The 20,861-nt window shown below is 41.2% G+C and overlaps 1 protein-coding gene across 1 annotated transcript in view; it reads right to left on the bottom strand.

Annotated features, from left to right (window-relative positions):
• LOC308673058 (UDP-N-acetylglucosamine transferase subunit ALG13-like) overlaps window positions 1-20,861 on the bottom strand; it is a gene marked incomplete at its 5' end in the record, with an annotated part of 47,854 nt that overhangs the window by 25,350 nt on the left and 1,643 nt on the right. Inside the window, 10 exons of the mRNA XM_081336439.1 lie at window positions 1,011-1,108; window positions 6,316-6,380; window positions 6,815-6,920; window positions 9,247-9,322; window positions 10,118-10,298; window positions 10,914-10,995; window positions 11,907-11,979; window positions 15,702-15,748; window positions 17,990-18,040; window positions 19,497-19,580. Of these exons, the coding sequence (XP_081192565.1) occupies window positions 1,011-1,108; window positions 6,316-6,380; window positions 6,815-6,920; window positions 9,247-9,322; window positions 10,118-10,298; window positions 10,914-10,995; window positions 11,907-11,979; window positions 15,702-15,748; window positions 17,990-18,040; window positions 19,497-19,580 (863 nt within the window). The remainder of the gene's footprint in view (window positions 1-1,010; window positions 1,109-6,315; window positions 6,381-6,814; window positions 6,921-9,246; window positions 9,323-10,117; window positions 10,299-10,913; window positions 10,996-11,906; window positions 11,980-15,701; window positions 15,749-17,989; window positions 18,041-19,496; window positions 19,581-20,861) is intronic.

The following is a 20,861-nucleotide window of genomic DNA, read 5'->3' as shown; positions in this document are numbered from 1 at the left end:
ACTAACTTAAGTAAAATAGCCTAAAGGAATGCCAGAACTGTCTTTATTATATACAAGCCGATAGCAGAAATTGTCAGAGAACTGTCAATAATTTCCTGATTATATTTACTTACATGTATTATTCTCTTAATAGGTTTCATATTGTCTTCTATTATTATACTACTATAATTTGTTGGGTTTCCAGAGAACTCAAACAAAAGCGAAGAATCAGGAAATATATTAAAGATTAATACATTTGTTATCACAAAAGCTTTATGGATCACAAGATATTTGATCCACAAAAAAACAAATACAAGGAAAAAGTTTGTTTTAAAAGTTCCATAAGACTACATCTTATGGTGCTGAAGACGACTTCTGCGAATCTCTTGGACTGCAAGACGATCAAACCAGTCAATCCTAGAGGAAATCAACCCTGACTTTTCTTTAGAAGGCCAGATCCTGAAGTTGAAACTCAAATACTTTGGCCACCTAATGAGAAGGAAGGACTCACTGGAGAAGAGCCTCATGCTGGGAAAGGTGGAGGGCAAGAGAAGAAGGGGACGACAGAGAATGAGGTGGCTGGATGGAGTCACTGAAGCAGTAGGCGTGAGCCTAAATGGACTCCAGAAGATGGTAGAGGACACGAAGGCTTGGAGGAACGTTGTCCATTGGGGTCGCGATGGGTCGGACACGACTTCGCAACTAACAAGAAGAAGACTACATCTTAATTTTTTTTTAAGTCTCAAGGTTATGCCAGGACAAAAATGAAAGCTTTCATTTTCAACACAACTTTTCCCTGGGAAATGAAATTAAAACCTTTTCATGTTAGAAACTGTTGAACTGAATCCCCCCCCATGTTGTAAAAGAATTAAACCCCGTCTGAGGAAATGATAGGGAAAGAGAGATGTCAGGTTTTGTATAGTATTAGTTATAACGCTGTCAACATGATTTCGAAGTAGCACAGCTAAAATTCTGGTACCGATAGCTCTTCCAATGAATACAGTTGTTTGATTAAAAGGAAACATACTTACTTTTCTGCCAGCTCTTCAATAAAGACCGTCACCATATTATCCTGTCCCACATCCTGTATATGGGCATTGTAATATTTTCCCCCCGTTTCTAGCCGTACCTGGGAAAAAGAAGACTAATTAAACCCAAAGGGATACTCAGAATAATTAGCACTTAAGCTTTTTGCCAAGCAGCACTGCCAAAAAGTGAAAATAGCCAGATTCAACTTCAGAACTGATGTGTTTCATTCTTGAAAGCAATTCCAGCCTGGCCTTGACTTCGATCCAACAGACTCTGTAATCACTGTTTATAATCTGAAGTTCATTTATATTTTCTGCCCTGGATGTTTACACCACCAGGTATTAGGGTGTAAAAATACGTATGTTATGAAATGGCTGGACTACAAAATATTAAGATATGATTCATATTTAAAGAACTTAAGTTACTATATTTTAAAAAAATATGTGAGCTATATGCATGTGCAAATCAATATGGGACATTACATGTAAATATGAGGCAATGTATGTCAGGGGTCTTCAAACGTGGCCCTTTTATGACTTGTGGACTTCAACTCCCAGAATGGCTGAGGAATTCTGGGAGTTGCAGTCCACAAGTCATAAAAGGGCCAAGTTTGAAGGCCCCTGGTGTATGTAAATCAAAATAATAAAACATGCAGAGGATCTTGTGTGTTCTTGCCTTGTTTTCAACAAATACACACACGCACACACACACACACACTTTTGATACAAGCCAGAAATGTTTTAGAAATACCTCTTGAAATAGCGTTAAGCACTAACATTATACAAGGTGAAAGCAGAAAGTATTGCCACCTCTTTCTCCTATAGAGTCACAGAAACACTCCCTCCACAAAGTAGTACAATGTTGGGGATAATTCAAAACCCATTTATAAAGTAGGAGGAGGCAGCCCTGTCTCCTCTCAGAGATGCAATTTGCCTAATCTAAATGGTCAAAAGTGTTCATACCGCATCATTATTATTGGAAATGTAAATTTATGTTTCCTTTGAAATCTCACTAGAATTGGTAACAGGTTCGTGATTTAAACACCAGTGAGATTCCGAGAAGATCCCAATTAATGGGGCTCACCTAATTTGGGGTAAATGTTGTAAAGAACATACAAGTCAAGTAGAAATTTATGTATCAAGATAAAAGTCCATACGTGGAATTTTTCTCAAAAACAAGAGGACAAAATTAGAAACCTCACTTATTCTAGGGTCAGTGATATCAAGCTCATGACCTCTCGTGACCTCTCGTCTTGACTACTGCAACACTCTCTACATGGGGCTACCCTTGAAGACCACTCGGAGGCTCCAACTGGTACAGAATGCAGCCGCGAGAGTTGTGTTGGGAGTTTCCCGACACTCCCATGTCACACCTCTGCTCCGCGAGCTGCATTGGCTTCCAGTTGTCTTCCGGGTGAGATTCAAGGTGTTAGTAATGACCTACAAAGCCCTACATGGCATGGGTCCGGAATACCTTGGGGAGCACCTGCGGCCGGCGTCAACTTCCCTCCGCCCAGTACGCTCCCACAGAGAGGGCCTCCTCAGGGTGCCACCGGTCAAAGAATGCCGACTGGTGGCCCCCAGGGGGAGGGCGTTCTCTGTGGGCGCGCCGGATTTATGGAACCATCTTCCGGTCGAGCTCCGGATGGCGCCTGATCTTCGCTCCTTCCGGCGCGATCTTAAAACCTACCTTTTTGAACAAGCTGGCCTGGCCTGATGGGATGGGGTTGGGTTTTATAAATTGATCTTAACTTTTTAATCTGTACTAATTTATTACGGGCATTGCTGTTTAATTACTTTTTAATTTTTGTATCTTGTTTTTATTATGCATTGCCCTGTTCACCGCCCTGAGTCCTTCGGGAGAAGGGCGGTATACAAATTAAATTAATAAAATAATAAATAAATAAATAAATAAATATTCCAGAATTAAGATTGTGGTATGGAACTTTCCACATGGAAAGCATAGCCTTATTCTCCGAGCCACAGAAAGCTGTTTAACTCATATCAAAAACAATCTACTGTATATCAAAAACAATCTACTGTATATCAAAAACAATCTACTTTCAAGCTCAAGATTTTTTTCCCCAGCAACCACTCTTCAATTCCCCTCCTACCCATTTTAAAAACTTTTTTTGGGATCACAACCTTAAATATTAAAAAGTAGAGTTTGCTACACCAGGTATCAGGGTGTAAGAATCTGTATGTTATAAAATGGCTGGACTGCAAATCTCTTACATATAATTAATATTTAAAGAACTTAAATTATTAAAATTGCCAATGCATAACTGGGTCTGTAAAATTGTTTGAATTCTGAGAGGAAGAATATGGTCCCATCTGGATGAAGGATCTGGGATTCATTGCAAAAAGGCTCTGAGTTAAGTCCTGCCGTCATTACCATTGGTAAGTAAAACTAAAAAAAAATCTTTCTGATTACGAAGGCCTATCTCTGGAACTCTATCTGATGACATTGTGTCATGTTGATAAAAATATTTTAATTTCACTAACTCTTCTCAGATTTTAACCCCCTTTTTGCTTAACTTTGAGCTGTTCCTTCTTTGAATCAACCTCACCAGCTACTTTAGCTTTTAGTTATCCAGAAAGATGGAGTGTTATTTTTTAATAATAATAATAATAATAATAATAATAATAATAATAATAATAATAATAATAATAATCTTTAAATGACTTGCTAGAGTAAACACCCCATGTTTACTCTAGTAAGTCGTGATAATGGATGCAGCGAAACCTTTCCATTTTTCCAACAGGCCCTAAAGGGTTCATCAAGTTGCAGATCCCAGTGGGCTCCATGGTTTTCTACGGAGCTCCGGGAGATGAAACGGCAGAGACGGGGCCTAGAGAGCTGTTGGAGATCCAGCCGATCCGAATCCGACCGATCGCGACTAAGGTCCTTTACGAGGTCTTATCTTGCGGCGCTAAGGAGGGCAAGGTCTAATTACTTTGCTGCCCTTATCGCGTCCGCAGATAATCGCCTGACCGCCCTGTTTAAGGTGACCCACTCCCTCCTTAATCTAGAGGTGAAGGAGGATCCCTTGCAGGGTCGTGCTGAGGAATTTAGCCAACATCTGCTGGACAAAATCGCTCGGATCCGGACCAGTCTGGATTCCAACTGGGCAGAGTCTGACGATGAGAACATGGACAGTCTTGTTGATGTTATCTGGGAAGAGTTCGATCCTGTGACTCTGGACGAGGTAGAAAGGATCATGAGGAAGCTAAGCTCCACTACATCCTTATTGGACCCGTGCCCCTCCTGGCTGGTTTATTCGGCTCGGGATGGGACACCAGGCTGGATCCATGCAGTGGTAACTGCTTCATTGAAAGAGGGCAGTTTCCCCACAGCCTTGAAAGAAGCAGTGGTGAGACCCCTCCTCAAAAAGCCTTCCCTGGACCCAGCTGTTTTAAACAACTTTCGCCCGGTCTCCAACCTTCGCTTTCTTGCAAAGGTTGTTGAGAGCGTAGTGGCGCATCAGCTTCCTCTGTTCCTAGAAGATACTGATTATCTAGACCCGTACCAATCGGGTTTCAGGCCTGGACACAGCACGGAGACGGCATTGGTCGCTCAGATGAATGATCTCTGGCGGGCTCGGGACAGGGGTCATTCCTCTGTCCTGGTCCTATTAGACCTCTCTGCGGTTTTTGATACCATCGACCATGGTATCTTACTTCGGCGTCTCAGGAGATTGGGAGTGGGAGGCACTGTTCTTCAGTGGTTCTCCTCCTACCTTCTGGAACGTTCACAGTGGGTGTTGGCGGGTGACCAGAGATCGACCCCGAGGCCTCTCATTTATGGAGTTCCTCAGGGGTCGGTCCTCTCACCTCTGCTGTTTAACATCTATATGAAGCCGCTAGGTGAGATCATCCGTGGTTTTGGAGTGGGTTATCATCAGTATGCTGATGACACCCAGCTTTTCATCTCGACCCCAAACCACATCAGTGATGCCCTTGACGAGATGTCCCGTTGCCTGGAAGCGGTCCGGGAATGGATGGGGAGGAACAGGCTTCAACTCAACCCGGACAAGACTGAATGGCTGTACATACCAGCATGTCAGGATATTCAGAGTATTCCATCCCTTAATATTGGGGGCGAGTTACTGCCCCCCGTAGATAGGGCTCGCAACCTGGGTGTCCTCCTAGATTCACAGCTCTCCTTAGAAGATCACATAGGAGCTGTGACTAGGGGGGCTTTCACTCAGGTTCGTCTGGTGCGCCAGCTACGACCCTATCTGGACCTGGATGCCTTACGTACAGTCACCCATGCACTTGTGACCTCTCGTCTTGACTACTGCAACGCTCTTTACATGGGGCTGCCCTTGAGAATCACTCGGAAGCTTCAGCTGGTACAGAGTGCAGCTGCACGGATGCTTTTGGGGGCTCCCCGATACTCCCATATTACACCTCTGCTTCGTGAGCTGCACTGGCTTCCAGTTGCCTTCCGGGTGAAATTCAAGGTGCTAGTGATGACATACAAAGCCCTACATGGCATGGGTCCGGAATACCTACGGGAGCACCTACTGCCAGCGTCAACACCCCTCCGTCCTGTGCGCTCCCACAGAGGGCCTCCTCAGGGTGCCACCGGTCAGAGAATGCCGGCTGGTGACCCCCAGGGGGAGAGCATTCTCGGTGGGTGCGCCAATCCTCTGGAACCGCTTACCAGCCGAAATCCGGATGGCCCCTGACCTTCGCACCTTTCGGCGAGATTTAAAAACCTATCTATTCCAGCAAGCCGGCCTGGCCTGATAGATTTGGGGTTTTATTTGTAGATCTGGGGTTTTATTTGTTTTATTGTTGGTTTATTGTATACTTACTTTGCTCTGTACACCGCCCTGAGTCCTCCGGGAGAAGGGCAGTATATAAAACGAATAAATAAATAAATAAAATAAATAAGTTAAATGTTGTAAAGACACCTCCAAGAGTTGGTAATCATCAAAGTGGAAAATTTGGGATAAAACTGTGCAGCGGCTGCCAGGTCACTGGAATTATGAAGAGGAGACCTCAACAAAACCTCAATTTAACTGAGGTCTTCTTATACAATAAGGAAGTTTAGAAAACTAACTGAAGGCTATTCCTACTTCTGTCAGAGCACTTTAAAATGAGGCATCAGGTCAGGATCAGAAACCAGGAACTTTGCTCTTTAATAAACCAAGGAAAATGTGTTCTGCTGATTGCAAATCATTTTTAAAAACTTTTCGACAATGACCAAATACCCCTTTTGCATTCAGTAAGTTTAATTAGGGCTTATCAAAAGTTGCTTCAAACAATTATCTTTACTAAATAAACACAAAACACGTACCTGACATTTGTCTCCTAAATAGTACTGTCTTCCAGCAAACACCAAGTAATCTGTTTTTTGAAGTTCTGCAAAGGAAGATCAAAAGAAAACTTAAGCTATTTATCAAGCATTCATGGATATTAATCTGATGGTAGAGTTCTTTGCTTGGGAAAAATATTATGCAACTGGCTTATTTTCCTGATATTAGCTGCAGCTGGCAAGGACATTATGCACCATAGACAATGAATATCATGTCTGTATAGGCTTCTATAGAGCTGGCTGAAGAATTCTGGAAGTTGAATTCCGCAAGTCTTAAAAGTTGCCAAGTTTGAAGATCCCTGGATTAATCAGTGGAACAACCTGCCTCCAGAAGCGGTGAATAGAAATTTTTAAGAAGAGATTGGACAGGCATTTGTCTGAAATGATGTAGGGTTTCCTGCTTGAGCAGGGGGTTGGACTAGATGACCTCCAAGGTCCCTTCCAACATTATATTTACTACTACTACTACTACTACTACTACCTTTTCTGCTCTCCAGCCAAACATCGAACTCTATGTTCCGATAGATCTCGGGGTCCAGGGCTTTCAATACTTTGTAGGGAAAGGGCATCCTTGAGTTGTCAGGAGGCTGTGAAGTTGAAGAGGAACAGATTAGAAGAGCTGCTGGCTACAATTGCTCTCAACCCTGCCGTCTGTAAAAGAAATGCTCAAATCAATCCACTAGTTTACACTTTGCACCACTAGATGCACCCCTTTGCATCTACTAGTTTACACTTTGCTCCTACTGTTTGATGTTTTATCTCCAAATCGGCACATGCAAGTTGGACTTCACTTGCCCAAGAACATGGCAAGTTCAACTTCCACATGCCAATTAGAAGATAAACATCAAGTTGTACAACAGCAACAGTGCAATAAAACAAACTTGAACCACTGATTAGGGATTTTTACACACTTCACTAATCACTGAGGCTGAGAGACAAGCTAATTTAATTATTTTAATTTAAAATAATTTAGAGCCTGTTCCAGTCCTGGAGATGAAGTGTAAAGCAGTTCTCTCCTCTTGGGAATTCTGTTTATAAGTAGATAGCCAATGACCACATTTTTTTTTAAAAAAGGACATAGTTTGTTAATGTTAAACAGTCTTAGGCTAAACTACATTCAGTATTAACCACAGGTACAGGATTTAGCAATAGCAATAGCACTTAAATACCGCTTCTCAGTGCTTTACAACACCCTCTAAGTGGTTTACAGAGTCAGCCTATTGCCCCCAACAATCTGGGTCCTTATTTTACCAACCTTGAGCTGGTGAGAATTCAACTGTTGAACTGCTGGCAGCCGGCAGTCAGCAGAATTAGCCTGCAGTACTGCATTCTAACCACTGTCCACCACGGCTCTAATTTACACCTAGGTTTCACGCATACAAGAAGCAAACCACATCAGTTCCTAGTTGGCTACTCCCACTTTCATTTTTTGTTGCCATTTTGCACTTATTTCCCACAGAGGAGAAGAATATTATATGTCCATGGTAACCTGATAAGAGTCCTTTCCCCAAAATATTCCCCCACAACAGGCAGACAGGAAACAGTAAAATAAGAGTAGATCAACTTTGATTTCCTATTCCCAATCCTGGATTCTGCCTCATTTTCCTAAAGGATTGCTTAATAAGACAGCCATTACTTGGTGTTTAGGCAAACAGCAGAGAAACCCAACACTTATCTGGGTTTAGATAACTACATTACCGGTTTGCATCCCCTGTATTTTGAATGGTGCAAGGTCATGTTATAGTTCAGGAGTCTCCAACCTTGGCAACTTTTAAGATTTGTAGACTTTACCTCTCAGAGTTCATGCTGGCTGAGGAATTCTGGGAGTTGAAGTCCACAATTCTGAAAGTTGCCCAAGTTGGAAAGTCCTGTTATACAGGTAGTCTTCAATTTACAACAGTTCATTTAGCGATCATTCAAAGTTAATAACAGAACTGAAAAAAGTGACTTATGCCCGTTTTTCACACTTATGACCTTTGCAGCATTCCCCTGGTCATGTGATTTACATTCGGATGCTTGACAACTGACTCACATTTATGACGGTGGCACTATCCCAGTGTCATGGGATCCCTTTTGCAACCTTCTGACAAGCAAAGTCAATGGGGGAAGCCAGATTCACTTAACAACCAGGTTACTAATTCGAGGGCATGCACTGAACAAATGTGTCGAGAAGAGTCATAAAATGGGGCAAAACTCACTGAACAATTTTTTTTACTTAGCAACATAAATTTGGGGCTCAATTGTGGTTCTAATTTGAAGTCCACCTGTAATTACTTCAAATCCAGACAACGTAAAAGCAATTTAATGCAAAGTGGTTAAAAAGCTAGAGAAAGTTCAGCCATTTGCCTGAAATGGTATAAGGTTTCCTGCCTGAGCAGGGGGTTGGACTAGATGACCTCCAAGGTCCCTTAAAACTTTATTATTATTATTATTATTATTATTATTATTATTATTATTATTATTATTATTATTAATGAATCTATAATTATTTGTTCTATCAAAAGAAGTGATGGAGTTGAAAAAAACCAACTACATACAGAGAAAGGGGGAAGTGACAAAGGAGGCTTCTTTTTTTAAAAAAAAAACTCTTTAGAACAGGAAAAGCTCAAGAACAGACTATTTAAACACCACATTTGGGTAGCACAACTCCAGAAAGCCAGCAGTATGTTAATGACACCTTAAGTATAGTTTTCCAAGATGTTATTTTCCCAGCCCTTGCACCTGCCTCCCCTGAAGCCGAATTTAAACATTTTAGACCTGCAAGTGTTTAACCACAGCAGCGTAGCATCAGAAGAAGAGGCAACCTTAAAAGGAAGATGAGGTGAAACTCTGCTTTCTGCTACATATATGCCTGCATATATACTACATAGTTGCTTGCACACATAGGATCCCCTTGTCTGAAAATTGTCAAACCTTTCCTTCCTCGGTCACTTGCTTGCATTTTTCCTCCGCTGGGTGGGCCGAATCAAAGTTTACCCAGTCTTCCAGCCTAAACAATGAAAGACACATTGGATCAAAGAAAGAAAAATGAAGAGAGAGAAAAGCTTGTCTATCCTTCGCTGTCCAGTGCTGAAACTCAGAAGCAGGAAAAGCAAAATACGGCAGCATTTTGGTGCCACCCAGTGTTGAATGATCTGGAAAGCACCACACCAATTTTAGAAGTTGACCTACAAAAACAGCTTGCTGACGGCAGCTTTGCATTCCCCCACGGAAGAGTTTCCATCTGTGAGAGAGGCTGCAAGGCGGCTAAGAAAGGAAGGGAAAGTAGCCATCAATCAACCATCGAGAGACACTGAAACAAAATCAGCCGACAGCTTACTTCATAAAAAGCAACTCAGCCCAGGGAGGGAACAAGCTAGGAAGATGACCTGAATGAAGTCACTATCAATGAGTTTGGGAAATTTCTCTTGCATGTTCTAAGATTCTATAGCTACCCTAAGATTAGCATTATTCTGAAGTCTGTATAGTTCTGGCTTTCTTAATCTGGGCTGGTTGGCTTGGGTTGACATCACCCTATACATCTAGATACATTCCAGACAGCAGCTTTCTTTCATCTAGCACTCCCCCTAAATTTGTTAAGCAGCAGCTTCCAGAATTCATCGACAAAATTAATTTTGGCCACCTACTGAAGAAGACTGCTGAATTGGGATCTCCAGTTGTGCTAAAGATAGCAATGATGTTGACCATCAACCCTCTTAGACATGCAACGTTAAGATGCCCTGGAACGCCATCTCAGGAGGTCTAATGAGATGTTCAGTGTAATTCTTTAATTTGCACAGCATACCTCTTTTCTGGAGCATTTCTGGATGCCCTGTCAGGAAGGCAATCAAAATTTGCATCTTCGCTGCCGACAGATGCACTGTTTCTGCTTTTCTTGGCCCCATTTCGAAACATCTCAAGGGCGGTTTTCAATTCTTCCTCATTCACTTTGAAGACATTTTTGTACAGAGTTTCGTAAAGGACAGCTAGGCAAATAAAGGGTTGCATCTTTATACACAGTTTATGAGCTGGAACAACACTTTTCAACACGGAAAATTTTTCTCCAGTCGCTACTTATGGCTGCGAAATGTGGACTCTGAAAAAGGCAGGCAGGCAGAAGGTGGGACACCTTTGAACTGTGGTACTAGAGGTGTCTATTACGCATCTCATGGACTGCAAAAATAACAAAAGTCCTAGACTGACCCTCACCAAAAATATCACTTGAAGCCAAGATAGCCAAACAGAGGTTGTCATACTTTGGCCATGTCATGAGAACTGACTCACTCAAAAAGTCAATCATGCTGGGAGTGATCAGCAGAAAAAGGAGAAGGGGCCACCTTAGTGTCCACTGGCTGGACACTATAAAGGATGACACCGGGATGACCATGGCGGATGTGAAGAAGGAGATGTGAGACAGAGAGGGATAGAGATTGCTGGTCCAAAGAGTGTCCAAGGGTCAAACACAACTAAATGGGTGATAACAACACACTTTTAAAAACTGGGGATTTCTGGGAAATTCTTAACATCTCACACAGGATAGACTTATCATTACACTACTTAAAACAAGAGTGGTGGGATAGAAAAGGCAATGTTTTATTTACCCTGGCAGATTGCAGCATTGGCTTGAAATTGTTTGGTATACACAGAATCATAATGGCCATTACTGGAACAGCACAGTAGAATCTGAAAGGCAAAAATCTTACTTTAAAAATAATGCTGGGAATCCAAAAACATGTGTAGTTTTGATCACCATGCAGAGGAGCAGTCAGAATGCTTTCCCCATTGATAGAAGTTAAGTGTCATTCACAGATTAAGTGCAAAAATGATTTACATACAAATAAAAAGGGTGCTTTTAAAACGAATGTCTACATATAAAAGAAAAGCATAATGTACGATAGTTCTTATGAGATTATATTTATGAAGCATGTTTTGCAAACGCTATTATTCTGGGTCGTAAATTGACTTGTACGATTGTAAACATCCAGTTATATATCACGAGGAGAGAGCTGTCCAATTAATCAGGACACCATTAATCTATTAACTCTTTCTAAATGCCCTACTTTACTTATTTGGGTATGATGAAGGTATGGTATTAAGGGGATAGCATATTTTTTTTAATATTCATACATCTTAGAATGAGATTAAAATATCCTATAGGATCCTGTTTTGACTATACGGGTCTTGTAACACAGATGCAAATAAAATTAAAGGGATGACATATATACTTTACACTTCCACTATAAACGTGATGCTGTGAAATGAATCATATAAATCATTTACAGTTCATGAAATGTCTCCCTTCAAGCATTTCAGGAGTGGGAAATTAACAAAAAGTTTTATACTCTCCCGTGATTTTGTACTGTACTTGAAGCTAGAAACAAGACATCTGCACATCACCTAACCCAGGGGTCTTCAAACTTGGCCCATTTATGACTTGTGGACTTCAACTCCCAGAATTCCTCAGCCAGGCACACTTGGCTGAGGAATTCTGGGAGTTGAAGTCCACAAGTCATAAAAGGGCCAAGATTGAAGACCCCTGACTAACAAATAGACTGGTACTTTGAGTTTTTCTCTCATAGGCCAAGTTCACTTACCTTGTCTTCAAAACCATTGTCAGTAGCGTAAGAAGCAGGTTTTCCAGGGTGCCGATAAAGAATGAAGTCTCGGCTAATTAATTACAAAGGTGAGACAGAAAAATATATATATAAATTGCCTTTCTTGGGAGTATATGACCAGTTATCCCTTCAAGATAGTTCAGGTCAAGAAATAGACCCCATAACTTTGATTGAAACTCTTCTGAGCCAGTATTTCCCAACATCTAGACCTTGAAAATGTTTGGCCTTCAGCTCCCGGAACTCACCAGCTAGCCCAGAACATATGAGAATATAATGTGTTACTGTATAAATGGAGTATCTAACCATACTTTTCCACCCTACTTCTTTCCCATCACACTAAAGTGCAACTCTTGTCAACAGTCAGTTGGAGAACATGAGCCAAGGGAAACCAATTATTTTTGAAGGTTCATATTAAGAGAGACAGCTTTAGAGGAACCTAAAGAGGAGCAAGATTTCAGGGGACCAAAGGGCTATTCTGCTCAGTGACCACTCACATAGGCTGACCAAGTAGAAAAAAAAGACAACCTTCTGGAAAGAAGCAGTCAACCACAACTGCCCACCATGTACTAGTTTTATTTATCTGTTAGAGTTGTAAGTTATCGTTCATCAAACAAGCTCACAAATGCTCTGTTCTCTAATTGCTTCCTGCACCATCAGCCATAGAAATAATTTGGGCTGAAAGAGAACAGCTGGCCCCAAATTAACCAAAATTCAGTGGCAGAGCTGGAGTTGTGTCTCTGCAGTATGAGCCCAACTCCTTAGATACTACACCACCTGGGTCTCCATCAAGAGATTCTCAGTTTTCGGTCTTATACAGCAAACATTACATAAACACTCATTAGCTTGGAAAGACCAATGACATTTAAAGCTAGCGATAAGATTTTTCCGTGATGTATTTCTGACAACAAACAGCGTAACCCTATGACGGGTCTTTATTTTTTTCTGAACATACTGCCAATTATTGAGGTCTCCTCTAGTTTGCAATAAAGTGTAAAATGAAACTAAATCAGTCTTTTGATTGGAAGTCAACTACTATCCCAATATCTAAGCGAGATCCAGAAAAGGAAAGCCACACAAACACACACACACACACACACACACACACACACACGTAAAGTACTGACAGTTTATTCTTTGGACGCTTTAGAAACCTTGGCAACTTGTGGACTTCAACTCCCAGAATTCCCCAGCCAAAATCTAGACAAGAATGCAGTCTACATTTGAAACATGGCCCAAGTAGAATTCACTTGATTGACCTAACCGTAATTATTTCTAAGAGTCCTAGAGATGCAAGAAAGGAGGAGTTGATTAAAACTGGAGAAAGGAATTAGCAAAACAGAATTTAAAACAGTGACTCTACTGCAGAATGCCCCACCCTGTGGAACCTAATGGTCTTCAAGTAAGTGCAGCTAATGAAAGAAGGGTACCATCTCTGCAACACTAATTTCAAACATAATATATTGGTAGGTTATTAGTCCAGCCAACTGACCAAGCCAAATTTATTTATTTTTTATTTAGTTTTATTTTATTGAATTTATATACCGCCCTTTCCCAAAGGACTCAGGGCGGTTTACAGGGTACTTAAAACACTGATACAAAAAATTTAAAACAATTAAAAAGATTAAATTTAATCCCTGGAAAAAATATTAAAAAACCCCAATTAAAAACTCTCAGCCTGGGCCAGAGAGCTCGAAGAGCCAGGTCTTCAGGTCCTGGCGGAATGAACAGAGGTCAGGGGCAGTCCTGAGCTCCACGGGCAGCTGGTTCCAGAGGGCAGGCGCACCCACCGAGAAGGCCCTCCCCCTGGGTGTTACCCGTCGGCAATCTTTAACCGTCGGCACCCTGAGAAGACCCTCCCTGTGGGAGCGCACTGGACGAAGGGAGCTTGATGCCGGCAGCAGGTGTTCCCTCAAATATCCTGGACCCAAGCCATTCAGGGCTTTATAGGTCATTACCAGACAATATCATTGTCTCTTGGAACATTCAGAGTTTTCTTTTTAAGATGCAGTCGAAAGGCGGTAAGCAACCTTAGAGAATATTGATCCAGTCCCAGTGGGGCCAGACTTGGCCCCTCTCTGGATGATTGGTTTGTTCTTTGAAGATAATCCAGACCGAAGCCATTTAGGGCTTTTTAGGTCATCACCAGCACCTTGAATCTCACCCAGAGGGCAACCGGAAGCCAAATGATTGGTGCATGATGGATCGTGAAAGAAGACCCTCTTCCCCCACACACTACTGTAGTTATTTCAGTGAGTTAGCTTTGTGCAACCTCCAGATGTTTTGGAAAAACAAAACAGAATCGCCCACAAGACAGTCACTGGATTTCCAGTCTCCACTTGTCCACCCAGCTGGCAGAGCTTCCCAACAGTGCTGCTTCTGGTAGCTTTTCTGCCACTAAACACTTCTTATAAGTTACAAGTAGATCTGTGCTTTTTTTTTATCCTTCAGAAATCAAAGCAGCTGGAGCTCATTTTATTCACCTTAGATTCATAAAATCACAGGGCTGGAAGGGATCTGGGAGGTCTTCTAGTCCAACCTCCTGCTCAAACAGGAGAGCCTATACCCGTGGTGGCAAACCTGTGGCACGCACCCCAGTCCTTGGCCTTCAGCTGGGTTTTATAAAACCTTTTCACTTTAGGCCTCCGCCACCGTGTGCAAAAAGAAAAAAAAAGGTTCAGTCAGTCAATCAATTTCAACTTCGCGGGAAAAAAAAGATCTCGCAAAGTTGGGATTGATTAAACTTTTTAGTCAAACCCAGTCTGCCATTACCACCGCAGCCACGCCCACCCAATGGGCCACACCCACCCAATGGGCCACACCCACCCAATGGGCCACGCCCACCTGGCACCCAACAATACATAAGTAGGTTTTGGGTTGCAGTTTGGGCACTCGGTCTCTAAAAGGTTTGCCATCAGCAAATGGCTGTCCAGTCTCTTCTTAAAAACCTCCAGTGATGGAGCATCCACAACTTCCAGAGGGAAGCTGTTCCACTGATGAACTGTTCTCACATATGAAGCTGTTCCACTACACTTTTTACCAACTCAGTATTTTATTTCCTTTGGTCTTAAATTCCTGCTGTGATAAATTGTCCCAGCTGTTTTAATTTGATAGCTAAATGCCTACAAAAGTCTTGGAAACTGCTTCTATTAGTTAGCCTTTCATTTATAATTTTAGATAACGGGTTTTATGGTACTTTTTATGGCATTTGACTGTACCCCCGTCTTGAGAAAGCTTGTTTAAAAGGCAGCATGTAAATCACCAACGGATCAAGGAAAATGGTGCTGTGCTGCTTTTAAGACAGATCCAATAAATCCTTGCCAAAGCCAGCAGTTTAGTGATTGCCAAATAGATTTACATCCTGTTCCAACATGGATTCGGATCATTTTTATTACTGCTAAGAGCTGTAAGTGGTGGAAACTCTTTAATATCTATGAAGGAACAAATGATGAATACTTTCTTGGGTTCCATGTGCTTCTATTAAGTTGCAAGATGTATATTTTATTTAAATAATATGAAGAGATCAAGTTCTTCCGAGGTAGGTAAAATGAGGACCCAGATTCTTGGGGTCAATAAGCTGACTTTGTAATAATGCCACTGGGGGGGGGGCGAAAGCCCTAATAAGCAGACATATACATAGAATGAAGGCTATTGCTAAGCACATTGATTTGTGCTTTAGATTGTAAGCCGCCCTGAGTCTTCGGAGAAGGGCGGGATATAAATGGGATTAAAAGAAAAAAAAAGTTCTGACATTCGAAAATGTAATATAGTACTTACTTATAGATCAGTGAGAAGGCACTTATCTCAAGCTGTCCAGCACTTTCCTGTTTAACAGAAGGGAAATGAAGTGACTATTTTGCAACATAACAATTCTGGGGTGGCTCCAACAGAAGCCCTCATCTAATGGTCAATCTAGTTAACGATGCAAGCATTAATGTTCATAAGAGGTTGCCACAATGCATGCCACACAGAGGTCTCCTTGAAGGCAATTCAAACACAGCGGTGAGTTCCCAAATCAAGCAGCTACATGATTGCCCCAAAGAACTGAAGAAGCTTCTTGGATAAGAAGCGAAACAACTTCAAAGGGAAAAAAAACAAGGAACTCCAGTTGCCTTGTTAAAAAAAAGCATCTTTGGGAAAGCTATGACCTGGATGATTGAGAATCTCCATGGACATGCAGCTATAGTTCAGGGGTCTTCAAACCTGGCAACTTTTAAGGCTTGTGGACTTCAACTCCCAGAATTCCTGGCTGGCTGAGGAATTCTGGGAGTTGAAGTCCACAAGTCTTAAACTTGCCAAGTTTGAAGACCCTTGGGCTACATGATTGAATCAAATTAGACCAGGGGTCTCCAAACCTAGCAACATTAAGACTTGTGGACTTCAATTCCTCTGCTGGCTGAGGAATTCTGGGAGTTGAAGTCCACAAGTCTTAAAGTTGCCAAGGTTGGTGACCCCTGATTTAGACCATCTAACATTGGTTACACTGGAGATGGTCCTTGACTTATGACTATTTATTTCGTGACCATTTGAATTTATACCAATGCTGAAAAAAAGTGACTTACAACGGGTCTTCAAACGGCAGTCATGGTGTACCTACAGTCACCTGATTAAAATTACGGTATTTTCAATCACATACCCCCAAAGCTCCCTTGAGAAAATAGGGCAGGATATCAGCATTTTCATACAGTAAATTGAAATATACTATTTTCTTAAGGAGCAAAGGTCCCACAGAAATGCAAAAGAAATGGGTGCATTATAGCATGCATGTATTTGTTTAATGAGCATAATTTTATAACTCAAGAGAAATATAGTAGTAAGGTTGGTGTCAGCTTCCATATTTGGTGGAGCAGTGGGCTAATGCCTCCTTAAGTAACACCAGCTGCCTGCAATTAGTGCAGGTTCGCGTCCCACCAGGCTCAAGGTTGACTCAGCCTTCCATGGTAGGTAAAATGAGGACCCAGATTGTTGGGGGCAATTAAGCTGACTTTGTAATAATGCCGCTTTGGGGGGGGGGGGCGAAAGCCCTAACAAGCAGGCATATACATAGAATGAAGGCTACTGCTAAGCTTGTAAGCCGCCCTGAGTCTTCGGAGAAGGGCGGGATATAAATGTAATAAAAATAAAATAAATAAATATTTTTACAAAAAAGCTAACTTCAACGTGTTTGGTGGAAAAAAGAAGAGACCTAAATTTCACTTTTGAAGCTACTGTTACTATTTTCCAAGAGTAAAATCTGCAAGCAATTTCCCCCAAATAAGAACCTTACGTGTATCAGACAACACATATATATTTGCGTGTATACTAAGAAAGCAAATATAACCCATCTGGTTTGGGGGGGGAAATGATTTGTAGCATAGGCTGGTCAGTAAACAATTTCATATGAAATTAAATGCTAGCTAAAGAAAATCCCAACATACAGATAGCTCTCAACTTACGACCACAAAGGACCCCCAAATTTATGCTGCCAAGCAAGACAGTTAAGTGAATTTTGCCCCATTTCACACAACCTTTCTTGCCACAGTTGTTAAGCAAATCACTGCAGTTGATAAGCAAATTGTTGTTAAGCAAATTTGGCCCCATTAACTTTGCATGTTGGAAGCTGACTGGGAAGGTTATACCTGGTGATCATAGCAATAACAATGGCACTTATATACCACTTCACAGTGCTTTACAGCCCTCTCTAAGCGGTTTACAGTCAGCCTGTTGCCCCCAACAATCCGGGTCCTCATTTTACCAACCTCAGAAGGATGGAAGGCTGAGTCAACCTTGAAGCGAGTCAGGATCGAACTCCAGGCTGTGGGCAGAGTTAGCCTGCAATACTGCATTCTAACCACTGCGCCACCAGGGCTCATAAATACATGCCATTGACAAGCACCTGATCACGTGACCATGGGGAAGCTGCAACAGTCATTAAGTATGGAAAATGGTCCCAAGTCACTTTTTTCAGTGTCATTGCAACTTTGAATGGTTACTAAATGAATTGTTGCAAGTCCAGGGCTACTTGGTTCAGCTTGACAGCTTACACTGCTGATGAATCCAGAGCAAATTTGCTAAATCTTTCTTACCTTTGGATTTCCAAGTCGTTGCAGGTATTTTTCAAATGAGCCTTCCACATACTAGGAAGGAAGGAAGGAAGGAAGGAAGGAAGGAAGGAAGGAAGGAAAAGAAAGAGAAAGAAAGAAAGAAAGAAAGAAAGAAAGAAAGAAAGAAAGAAAGAAAGAAATTAGAGTTTCTGCTTTTACTCAACATCCTAAAATCTGAGTAAAACCTTCAACTCTTGTTTAGACTACCAATCTCTGAAAGCCATAACTTTGCATTCGTGTTTGATGCTCTGAAGAACATCCGGGTTGAAAGGATTAACCGGTGACATCACTGTCGCCTTGGGGATGCCCAGTTGGGGGGGGCTCCTTTCATTACCCCGGCAGGAGGCCGGGTAAAGGACCACAGTTCAACCCCACCTCACAGCCGCTCTCAAATCTCAAACGTGGGCTTACTAACCTCTTGCCCAGTGTCCCAACCACTTAGGCCACTGCGCCCCAAAGCCACCACTCACTCGCACTCATACATGGTTACAGCACATAATTAATTGACCAAAACTGTGCCTTGTGAATCAATGATTTCACCTTGAAACATCACAGTAAATCCATCATCGGAGGTTGCAACGTAAAAGAAAGCACTAAATAAAGTAGGAGAAGAACTGAGCCAGTCTATAGTGGGAAAATATCAGGAGCCTATAACACCTTTTCCAGATAAGGTAAGTTTTTGCAAGCTGCAATTCCCTTCATCGGATACAGCGGTTAACTATTTTATGCAGCTGATAAAGGGAGCTGCAGCTGACAAAAACTTGTGCCTTTTAATAACATTTGGAAAGATGCCACAGACTTCCGATTTTTGCCAATACACAACTCTTCCCCCTATAACTGACACAACTCAGTAAATTAAAGTATCTTGATTTGGAAATGTGGCAGAATAAAGTATGTATGTGCCTATACAGATATCTGCAAATGGATTTAAAAGTGTTTCAGTCACACTGAAATGCAAACCCTTTGGCTATTTGAACTTGCCGGCCTGGACTGAGGGATTGGGATTTTAGAGTTTAAATTTTAAAAATTTTAAATTTTAGAATGTATTTATTGTTTAGGGCCTTTTGATTTAATCTTATTTTAATTTTTATACATTGTGTGTTGTTTATAGCATTTTAACTGCCCTGTACACCGCCCCGAGTCCTTTGGAGAGGGGCGGTATATAAATCCAATAAATAAATAAATTAATAAATAACACTGATGACACGTAGGTCAGTAATGAAACATCTGCGAGGAAGCCACCAAGTTCAGAGAACAGCAGGGACCCCCACCACACTGAAATGATCTGACACAATATTTTTTTTTATTAAACTTCAATAATGTCTGACACTCAACTCCAAACAGCTAAGAAAATTACTATAAAATTACAATATAATAAAAATTAGGATTCAATTCCACAGTTAAAGCCATTTGAAAATTAAAAACAAATTAAATGTATAAGTGGATGGATAGGCTTATATACACATGCTTCTAAAACAAATATACTCACGGACTCAAAATTTATCTGGTTTTTCCTCATGAAGGAAACGCAAGCATTTCTGACTGCCATGTGATGAATCTGACAAGCATAAACCTTAAAAAAGTAGAAATGTCAATTAAAAATTAGGGCAGTATGAGCCAACTAGTGTTTCACAAAGCGGAATAGAACTACGTGTAAATTCTATCTCTGTTCTGAAGCATTAGAGTTATTAACGCTTGCCAAAATATTCAAAGATTAAGACAATAAGAAAATCCTTTAACTTTGGAATGTAATTCATGTTACCTTGTCTTAAAAGCATCAAATAAATAGGAGCAAAAATAAAGAAACAGCATGATTCTTCTGTTTGATACTAAATTTAGGGATCAGAAAACATACAAGCCTACCAGGTTTAGTCAATCTTTCTTTGGTGCGATTCTGAAACAGTTTAAATCTTGCACAAAGTACATTTGTTCAATAAATGGTCTTTGGGTCACTTCTAGCCAAAATAAGCAGATCCACTGTTATTTCAAATTAGCTACATAAGAGGTCAAGTATTATAAATACTCCATAGTGATCCATAAATGGCTTACATTAAAGCAGCATTTCCCAACCTTAGCCATTTAGAGAAACGTGGACTTCAATTCCCAGAATACCCCAGCCAGCAAAATAGCTAAAGTTGCAAAACACTTTATTAGAGCAGGGGTCCTCAACCTTGGCAACTTTTAAGACTTGTGGACTTCAATTCCCAGAATTCCTCAGCCAGCTGAGAAATTCTGGATGTTGAAGTCCACAAGTCTTAAAAGTTGCCAAGGCTGAGGACCCCTGTATTAAGAGCATTCATAACCATTCCCAGAGACCCATTACATCTCAAAGTAGTCCATGGAACTCGGATGGAGAAGAGGCTACAAGTCCTTAGCTACTCAGGTGGTTCCAGTTTTTTAAGTGTTGAATGTTTGTTTATAAACATGTTACATCACCTTGCAGTCCAGGCAAAAAACCAACAAGCACACCATACTTACTCATAACTCAGATCCAAAATACAAACAATAACCCATAAGAAAACCGTTACAAACTCTTACTAGTTTTTGCACGACATGACTGACTTACGATTTTCTCAAGCAAAATAAGAAAATGTATTAAGTTTGGTACTATTCTTTTTCGGCCCAACAAATCAGTTGGGTGCCAGTTCAGAAAGATGCAGCACATCAACTTTGCCATTTCTTGGTGCTGTTTGTGTGTGTGTGTGTGTGTGTGTGTGAATTAATTTCCCAGAATTCCCCAGCTGGCATGGTCACTTGCTGAGAATCTCAAGAGCAGAGTTTGGATAAATGCAGGTGTCTCCAGTTAGAAAGGCTGCATTACACAAACTATCAAATATTCCATTATTACTTGGGC

Source organism: Vipera berus, assembly GCF_964194415.1.
Source record: "Vipera berus genome assembly, chromosome: 11".
Lineage (NCBI taxonomy): Eukaryota > Metazoa > Chordata > Lepidosauria > Squamata > Viperidae > Vipera > Vipera berus.
Note: the sequence above shows the minus strand (reverse complement) of the source record. Positions and strands in the feature narration are given on the sequence as shown.